Source organism: Capra hircus, chromosome 3 (assembly GCF_001704415.2).
Source record: "Capra hircus breed San Clemente chromosome 3, ASM170441v1, whole genome shotgun sequence".
Taxonomy (NCBI): Eukaryota; Metazoa; Chordata; class Mammalia; order Artiodactyla; family Bovidae; genus Capra; species Capra hircus.
The window spans coordinates 17986136-17996443 of NC_030810.1; the positions used below are offsets into that span (position 1 = coordinate 17986136).

A 10308-nucleotide genomic window follows, 5' to 3' on the forward strand; every position below is an offset into this window, starting at 1 on the left:
GAGAGCCCCTGAGCAGGCTGGTGTCCCCAGGGGTTTCCTGGGGCTCTCTGAAGACTCCTTTCTATCTGGTCTCCCCTGACTTTACCCCTTGATTTATAATTTCCCCATTAGGAACATTCATCTTTTTCAACTTGGCATCTTGCATTAGTTATTCATTTGCTTATCCCTTCTACAAACATTTATTAAGAACCTCTTATGGGTCAGGCAGAGTCCAAGGTCTTAGAATCCAATGAATACATATTTAATTCATTATGTCATGATATAAAGTCAGCAGGGAGGAAACAGAGTATCTGGAAAGAAAATGTGGGCTATGTATCTCCAAGGTTTGGGCTGTTTAGAGGGGTTAAAAATGAGGAGAAAACCTGCTGACTTTATCAAAAAATAGCCACAAAGCTGAGCCTGAGAGAACAAAGGAGTGGCAATAATTGGGCATTTCATCCAAGAGGGAGAACTTTTTTTTAAAATGAGGAATAGTGAAATTAAGTGATATACTATAACTCTGAAGGCAGATCTGACCTGCTTAGATGAAGAGGCCCTGGAGGGAAGGCCTGCCAGGGTGTCTGCAGTTCACATCCTCCTAACAGAGAAGGCTTATCCCACTGGCTCAGGATCACCCTGTCCTCTGGGCTCAGACTCCCCACTTGTCACTCTGAAGATGGAATCCCAAGCTGAAGCACAGCGTGTTTCTGGAACTGGTCCGTCTCAGGTCGATTTGGCCAGTGTTTGCTGTGTCAGTTCAGCTCAGTTCCTAGGAATCCATCCTGGTCACTCAGGCAGGGCTAAATGCCTTTGCTCTGCGTCCTACTCCTCCATCCCAGCAAGGTGGCCACCTCACTAAAGTGTGTCCAGACCCCTCACCAGACCCCAAGCTCCGCAAGTAATGAATGGAAAAAAGCAAAGTGGAGTACAGCACCGAAGAGCTCTGAGCTCTGGGGCCAAACTGGGTCAGGATCCTGGCTCTGCCGCACGTTATCTGTATAGTTTGGGTAAGTTATATCACCTCTCTCTGTATAGTTTGGGTAAGTTATATCACCTCGGTTTTTTCGGCATTCTGTGGTCGTAACAGAATCTATGCAGAGGGTTATTATGAAACTTCAGTGCATTAAATCCATGAAAATCATTGTTGTTGCTACTGATGGGAAGAGCCTGGATGGATGGGAATGGTGCATACCGTCTGTATCTTACATTGCCAGAGTCCACCTGAAGGTGAGTCAGCTGATACCTCAAGAGACCAATCCACGAGCCAGAATAAAGACTCATGCCACCAGAGGAAGCAGAGATGTAATCTACATCCAGGACCAACCCTGACCTTCTCCCTACACCCTCAGCCCCAGGCCAGGGGAGGTCCTGTGCCCACTGATCACTTATCCATCTATACTCACTCTCTCCTCCTCCTTTTCTATAGGAAAATGTCTCCCTGATCAAGGAGATTAATGAACTCCGCAGAGAGCTGAAGTTCACCCGCTCCCAAGTCTATGACCTTGAAGCAGCTCTGAAACTGACCAAGAAACTTCGACCAGAGGTTTCAGAGACAGGTAATGTCACCAGTGGCCAAGAAAGATAGGCACTGGGATCCAGGGGACAGAGGCAGCCACAAACAGGTCTCCTCTTGGCTTCCAAAGCTGCCTCTCCCAAGCTTCCTCCTGCATCAGGTCACACCCACCCCACAGCCTCCTGAGCACCTCTCCATGCCACACGCCTGCTCCCCAAAGGCTTTGTGAGGACCCTACCACATTCAAACACTCGCAAATCCAAAATCCCTGGGGTTAGCTAGGGTTTCAGAATTCAGGATATACTATATATACTATACGTTACATAACTATACTATAGACTATACATATGTACTATACATCACATAACATCCCTAGAGGAGTCTGGGGCAGTGTCCTGAAAAATCAAACATATTAGTCTTTCTGTAGAGAAACATATGAATATTCACACTCAAGTTCATGAGTCTTAAATGCTTTCCATTGTTTAAGTTTTTAGCATTTTACAATTGTGGGTAAGGGATTGTGGACCTGTACAACAAAAATACAGGCAAAAAGAAGGACCAGAAACTATTTAAAGGGAGAGTGGGAAGAATGACCCTAGAAATGTTAAATAAGTTAGTTATTGCAGTTATAAAGTTCCTCTGAATTTCTGATAGCCAAGACAAAAAGGGGAAAAATACAATAGTGTATATAGCTCTTATATGGAGAAAGGACATTTTTTCTGGAGAAGCAAACTTTTCTCTGGTACTAAATTCTATGAGAAACTTATGTAGTATATATAATGCATAAGCCTTGTAATATATATAAAATCGTGTGTGCATGCTAAGTCACTTCAGTCGTGTCTGACTCTTTGTGAGCCTATGGACTGTGTAGCCTGCCAGGCTCCTCTGTCCATGGGATTCTCCAGACAAAAATACTGGAGTGGGTTGCCATGCCCTGCTCTGGGGAATCTTCCCTACCCAGGGATCAAACCTACATCTCCCACAGCTCCTGCATTGCAGGCAGATTCTTTACCACTGAGCTACCAGGGAAGCCCATATGTATGATACATATATAGACATGTCTCACATGCCATTTTTGTTCGAGTTGAAGAGAAGTTGAGAGGGTCAACTCTGTGAGTAGAACCAATCAGCTCTAAAGAACTGACATGAGAGTACCACATGTGTCAACATGGCTGAGAGCCTGACTTCTTGGAGGTGAACCCATCCCTTAGAAGGGATGCATAGATGCGTCTGTGAACAATTGCAAAACTTCTCTTTTAAAAAATATTTCAAATATGCCCAAGCAGTCTAGCAAATAACCGCTTGAGACCTCCTCAGGATGCTGTATGTTACAGCCAGGTTCTTCTCATTGCTGCTGGGTTGGCCAAAAAGTTTTTTTTAGGTTTTTCCATCAGTGCTTCAGAAAAGTCTTAACAAAATTTTGGCCAACCCAATACAGTGGAAACCGTCAGACATAGACAGAAATTGAGAGAAAAGTCTAACGAATTTCCGCAAATCCATTCCCCACCTCCAACAAGTGTCAACTCCTATCACTCTTGCTTCCTGGGTCTCTCCAGCCCAAACCCAGTTACTTCCGCCCTTTAATCAAACATCATGTCACTTGTTTCATAGAGCTTTACTCAAGGGAGATTTCATCTCTACTAGTTGAAGACAGGTATTACCAATTGTCTGCCTTGAACTGAAGAAGGCTGGCTTCTGATTTTGAACACGGGGCCACCAAAACAAGTTAGCCCCAAATACACATTCCCAAGCTGTTTAAAATTAACCAGTTCATTTATATATAGTTTTAAAGTAGGCAAAGGAAAGTGATGCAGGCCCAAGAAGGTGCATAGGCTGATAGGCCTTTGTGTGCGGTACCTTCCCAGGGTTGCTACTCTCCCCAGGGCTCCAGGGCTTGACTGAGGAAATGGTTACCAGGAACACTGACTAACACAGGGGGGATAAAAGGTCAAGAGTCTAGAAGAAATCAAGAGCCTAGAAAGATCAAGAACCTAGGAGCCGCAGCAGAAGAGAAGACAGAAGGAGCAAAGGCAGAAAGAGAAGGAGCCAGACTTCACCTGGAAAGGATGAATGCTGAGTGCTGGCCCCATCAGACCACTTAGAGGCCCAAGGCAAGGCTGCCCGCTGGCCATTGCTGACCACTTCCTCTTTGGCCAGCAATCTCTCTCTTCCTTGGCCATCAGCATGTGTTCTTTTCCTCCAGGGAAGGGGTCGGCAGTGGATAGGAAAGAAACCCCTCTCCCACTGAGAGAGAGAAGCTCGACTGTGGTACGGGAGCTGGAGACATAGTTTCTCAGTGAAGAAGGTGGCAAAGTCATTCGTTAAGAGCAGAGGAGAGGGTGGATTTGACAATAATTTCTTGGATATGATGCCAAAAGCACAGGCAACAAAAGAAAAAAATATAATAAATGAGACTGTCAAAATTTAAAACTCCTGGGCATCAAAGGACACAGTCAACAGAGTGAATAGGCAACCTATGGCATGAGAGAAAACATTTACAAACCATAAGTCTAATAAGGGGTCAATGTCCAGGATATATAAAGAACTCCTACAACTCAAAAAGAGAAAACCACCTGACTGAAAAATGGGCAAAGGACTTAAACAGACACTTTTTTTTTCCCAAACAAGATACACAGATGGCCAACAAGTGCATGAAAAATGCTCAGTATCACTAACAATTAGGGAAATGAAATCAAAGCCACAGTGAGATACTGCCTCACACTCATTTGGATGGCTATTATCAACCAAACCAAACCAAAAAGAAAGACTAAAACAAACGAACAAAACACCCTGGAAAAGACGAAGTATTGACAAGGATCTAGAGAAATGGAAACACTGGTGTACTCCTGATCTGAGCATAAAGCAGTACAGCCAGCATGGAAAATAATATGGTGTTTTCCTCAGAAAATTAAAAATAGAACTACCATATGAAGCAGAAATTGCACTTCTGGGTTTATACCCAAAAGAAGTGAAAGCAGGGTCATGTTCTCAGTGGTGGTATTCACTGCCAAAAGGTGGAAGCAGCCCAAATTTCCATCAATAGATGAATGGATAAATAAAATGTGGTGGGTGCATGCTAAGTCGCTTCAGTCGTGTCCGACTCAGTGCAACCCTTTGGACTGTAGCCCACCAGGCTCCTCTGTCCATGGGATTCTCCAGGCAAGAATACTGGAGTGGGTTGCCATGCCCTCCTCCAGGGGATCTTCCCGACCCAGGGATCGAACCCGAGAGTCTCCTGTGGCTCCTACACTGCAGGCAGATTCTTTACTGCTAAGCCACTGGGGACGCCCTAAAATGTGGTACAGAATGCAATGAAATATTATTCAGCCTTAAGAAGGAAGGAAATTCTGACATGTAACATAGATAAAGCTGAGGACATTATGCTAAGCCAGACACTAAAGAACAAGTACCATAAGATTCCACTGATCTGAGGTACCTAGGGTCGTCAGATTCAGAAAGACAGAAAGCAGAATGGTGGCTGCCGAGGCTGCAGGCTGGGAAGTCGCAGAGCTATATAATGGGTATGAGGTTTGAGTTTTTCAAGATGAGAAGAATTTTGGAGACTGGTTGCACAACAGTTTGGATGTACTTAATACTACTAAACAGTACACTTAAAAATGGTTGACAGGGTAAATGTGATGTTGCATAGACTTTATCACAATTTTCTTTCTAAGTGGGAGAAAGGAGCTGGAGTAGGGATTGAAATTCCTGAGTGCCACTGTGGGGTATGAGAGTTTGCTGATGTACATAAAGTCCGTCTTCTGGAAACCAAGAATTTGAATTTCACGTGTTACTTTCACTGGTAGTGTGCAGCAGGCCAGGTGTGAAATTGGAGACCCTGGATGGTCGGGTTATCTCGGGGTTGGGCTAGGCAGGGTACCTGGGAGCAGAGCAACAAGGCATCTAGAATACTGAAGCTGCTGTCATGATGACAGAAGAAACTCACTGTGGGTCTAACTGGACAGAAAAGGGAGTGAATCTAAGAGGAGGCCATTTGGTGGGTAAAACATGGAGCTGTCCAAGAAGGTGAGCTCTAAATTCAGCCGAAGAAGAGGAGAGTGGAGCACTGGGGTGAAACACCCTGGGCGTGACGAGGGAAGGGAAGGTACAGAGCTGGTGGGCAGGCCAAGCACATTAATGCCGAGAGGACCTTGCGAGGCCGTCAGTGGGATGAGCCATGGACACCCGCATTGCTCAGGAGGATGGCAGCACAGAGGCAGGAGGAGGGCTGAGAGTCTCCGGGGACATCCTCAGGGAACATACATGAGTGACCACAGCAGGAGGCATCTCCAGGAGCAGGTTTACATGAGGACAGGCAGCTTCCAGGCCAAGCTGCGTCAACAAGGAGAGCAGCACCCTCTCTCTGGGGGGGTGTGGGGGATGCACAGTGTGCATGGAGGGACCTCAGGGCAGGCAGACTGGGGGGGTCAGAAGAGGGGGCGGGCTGAGGTCAGGCTCCGCATTTGCCTCCAAAGCGTGCCCCTTTACTTCTCCACTGCTAGACGGTGCAGTGGCTCCTCTCTTTATTCCTAGTGTCTGGGATGGAGTGTCTACCCCATAGTAGGTGCTCAATGAACGTGTACAGGGGTGGGGGTCGGGGCTGGTGGGGGAAGGAAGGATAAGCCGCTTCCGAAAACCTTGGCTGCAGTCCCGGAACAGACCTCCCAACCCTAACCCTGCCCTGTCCCCTGCAGTGTCCGGCGAGGACTTGCCCAGTGTCCCTCCCACCATGAGGCTGAATGTGCAGGAAGAAACTGGGCGAATCATCGAGATGCAGCGCCTGGAGATCCAGCGCCTGAGAGACCAGATCCAGGAGCAGGAGCAGGTCCCCGGCTTCCACCCCCTGGCCGGGATGCAGCTGCCGTCCCTCAGCAGAGAAGCGGATTTAAAGGCCCAGACCAAATGACACCCTCTGGTGAGACGTCTCCGGCCTCTCCAGAAGGTGCGCCATGCGCCTGTCCTGGACTGACTCTGGGCTGCAACCCAGACCACACGAGCCTCTCCCCCAGGCCCTGGGGAACCTGGGACACAGGCGGAATAAAGGTGTTGGCCCACAACCACGTCCAACTCTCCGCTTAGCCACGGAGCCGGGGAGCGGGGAAGGGAAGGAGGGACCCTGAGGCCCAGGGGGCTTCTGCTCACCCAAAGCCGCCGCTGCCAACCCCTGTCCAGGCACCCGGCTGCCCGCCCCTGCAGAGATCCCATGCCCCTCCCCGCACCAGGCCTCAAGGGCAGGGCTATCTGTTACTTCTAACCTGCTTTTTCCTCTGCCAGCTGCATCAGGGTCAGACAAACCCTACGTTTTCTTCTCACTTATGAAACCCAGCGAGCTTTTCTGAGGATTTTCACATCTGTGTGAAAGTGAGAGTAGCTTCAGGAACACGGCGCCGTTGGTAGCGTTCCCCCACACCTTCCAGCACCTGCAGACCTGGGCTATACGCAGAGCTCTGGCCTTCCTTCCCTTACTCCCCATGCCTCTTTACGCTTGTCACCCTCAATCTGCAGGGCCCTGCCCGGCTCCTGCATTTCTAGGGGGTGCCTTTTCCCCACGACCCTATACTGGCTGGTCCAGCCACACGCACCAGGAAAGGTGGGTTTTTATGCGCTAAGAACCCAGGTGTCCTGTCTTCTCCCACCTGCAGAGGTCAGACACCCTTCTAATACCCAAATAACAAATATTAAGCCCCCAGTCTCTGCTGCCCCACTGGTTGTCTTAAACCTGGCATCTCCAAAGCGTCTCCCCATCTTTCCCAATCTGCTTTACCCCAACTCTGGGCACTGCTCTTGAGTTAGTTTTCCAAGTAAGAGCTGAGACAGAGCTGTGAAGCTTGCCGAGGCTCTCCCGAAGGTTGAGAACAACAAAAGGAGGTGCAGAGCAGAGGCCCCGAAGCAAAGTCTACGTGGATCCCTCTCTCCTGAGCGACTCCCCACCCCCAGCCCCAGCCCGCACCGTTTTGCAGGGGCCAGCTTATTCCCTCCAGACCAGGGTTCACCCAGCAATGTCCCCTGCCCACAGGGAGACCAGGCCCAGAACATTATCATGCCGAGTAGATGAGCTCTTCTGGGAACTCGGACTTCTCCATCCCAAACTAGCTTTACCCTCTTCAGAAGAAGCTGACTCAGAATGAGGTTAGGGAGGTCAGCAGGGCCAGATGGTGTGGGATCATGAAGGCACGTTACAGGTAGGGGACCATCCAGAGGCCACCGCTGAGCCACTGAGGGTCAGTCCCCACTGCTTCCCAAGCTTTGCCAAACAGGCCTCCTTCCAGTTCCTGCCAAACTCTTTCTTGCCTCTGGGTCTTTCCACATACCGTTTGCTCTGCTGATACGCTGTCGCCTCCACCCCTCGCTCAGTGAACCTCTCCTCAATCATCAGGTCATAGCTGAAATGTCGCCACCTGCGAAACACCTTCCCTGATCCCTTCCTCCCCCGCTTCATCGTCCTCCCTACTAGTGAAAGTGAGCCAAGTGTCAGTCGCTCAGTCGTGTCGTCTTTGTGAACCCTTGGACTGTAGCCCGCCAGGCTCCTCTGTCCATGGGATTCTCCAGGCAAGAATACTGTAGTGCGTTGCCATGCCCTTCTCCAGGGGGTCCTCCTGTCCCAGGGATCCAACCCCAGTCTCCTGCATTGCGGACAGACTCTCGATCATCTGCGCCGCTAGGGAAGCCCCCTGGCCCTCCTGATGACATATCCCTTCGGTGTGATGCTGCCTCTCCCCAGGCTCTCCATTTCATGAGGCAGGGGCTGTCTGTTTTCAGAGTTTACTCCAGAGCAGAGCATTGGCTAAGGGACCCATCTGCGGTGGCAGGGGCCATTAGGAGGGCTCCGTGGCCAACCACACACAAGGGGACAGCTGCTGGGACCAAGGTCATGACCACAGACATTCAGAGAAGGGAGTGCTTTTGACTTGGGAACTAGAGGGAGTTATCCAAGCAAAGCAGGAGGGAGAAGGGCCCTGCAGGGGTAACTGGGGCTCTTCTGAAGGCCAGAAGGAAATTCACTGGAATTTTTCACCTTAAAAATGGCTTAGAATGAAGACGTCACATTTCACCTACAAGATGGGTCTTATGTTACTGATGAAGAAACCAGGGATGGCTAAAGTAGCTGGCATGGGGTCAGGATCACAGCCTGGTTTGCCCAGTGGCATCCACATCCTGTGCTCTTAATCCAGGACTGGAACACTGGGCCAGGTGGTGGAGGTTACAGAGTTTGAGACCCACAGCATCTAACGCAGAAGTCGCTAAACTTGGTGACTCTGTCGCTAAACTCACCTAAGCCCGTGGCTGGCTGTGGTCCACTGGGGAAGGACAAGGTGAGGAAATCCCAGGCTGAGGGAAAGCCCCACACACAGGCAGAGCCTGGCACCTCAGCCACCAAGTCAGCAGGGCACTCTCTCAGCTGCACAGGGGTGAGCACAGCTTCCTGCTGGCAAATCTGGGACCAACGGGGACAATCTTGTTTACGTCTCCGTGTTGTTCTCTGATCGACATATAGTTGATTTAAAGTGTTGTGTTAGTTTCCACTGTATAGCATAATGATTAAGTTGTACGTGTGTGTGCACGCCAAGTCACTTCAGTCATGTCCGACTCTTTGCGACCCCATGGACCATAGCCCGCCAGGCTCCTCTGTCCAAAGGATTCTCCAGGCGAGAATACTAGAGTGGGTTGCCATGCCCTCCTCCAGGGGATATTCCCAACCCAGGGGTCAAACCCACATCTCTTAAGTCTCCTGCATTGGCAGGTATGTTCTTTACCACTAGCACCACCTGGGAAGCCATATATATATATATATATATATATATATATATATATATATATATACACATATTCTTCTTCTTATTCTTTTCCATTATAGTTTATTACAGGGTATTGAATATAGTTTCCTGTGCTATACAGTAGGACCTCATTGTTTATGTGTTTTATATGTAACAGCTCACATCAACCAGTCTCAAACTCCTAATGTATTCCTCCCCCATCCTCTTTCCCCTTTGGTAACCATAAGTTTGTTTTCTATGCCTGTGAGTCTACTTATATTTTGTAAATGAGTTCTTTTGTGTCCTATTTTATATTCCACCTATAAATGATATCGTATGATTCTTGTCTTTCTCTGCCTGAAACACTTCACTTAGTATGATGACCTCTAGCTCCATCTGTGTTGCTGCACACTGCATTATTTCATTCTTTTTTATGACCGAGCAGTATTCTGTTGTGTGTATATACACACCACATCTTCTTTATCCTTTCATCTGTTGGCAGACGTTGTTTCCAGCATCTCCATGTTCTGTCCTCCGTGTTTCTCTACCAGACTGTTGGGTGGCATTGGTTAGGTGGCATTGCTGAGTGGCTGCTGCTGATGAGGCTTCCCTTCACTTTGCCTAAGCTGACTCCATGGGGAGGTTCCCACCCCGCTGGTGCCACCTTCTGCTTCACAGGCTCCCTTGAGCCGGTTGACCTCTCACTGGTGGAATGGGCCTGGCAGTCACCTCTGCTGGTCACCCACGTGCCTAGGCATTAGCATATGGACTCTGCCTTTGTTCTTCTGCTTACAGGCTACTGGGGATCCACTCAAAGCTGGTGTGACAGCTGTGCCTTTGGGGGCTACCCTCTTCTGGATCCCAGACACCCTTTGGCTCTCTCCCCCTTCATCTGGAGTCTTGGCATCGGTGGTGGCCAGACAGGACGAGCTTCTCAGCCGAGACACCCCCGCCATCCTGTGCTCCCAGCGCTGAAGCCGCTGCCCTGCAGGAGCGCGCCGGGGTCTGCCTCTCCCTACTGCCCGGTGCTCGCTTCGCAGGTTAGCGTTAGGTTCATTAGGG

The 10308-nt window shown here is 49.3% G+C and overlaps 1 protein-coding gene across 1 annotated transcript in view; it reads left to right on the forward strand.

Moving 5' to 3' along the window:
* The window catches only part of CFAP57 (cilia and flagella associated protein 57), a 68022-nt gene extending 61482 nt beyond the window's left edge, over positions 1–6540 (forward strand). Inside the window, exons 21-22 of the mRNA XM_018042755.1 lie at positions 1406–1535; positions 6187–6540. Of these exons, the coding sequence (XP_017898244.1) occupies positions 1406–1535; positions 6187–6398 (342 nt within the window). The 3' untranslated portion in view covers positions 6399–6540. The remainder of the gene's footprint in view (positions 1–1405; positions 1536–6186) is intronic.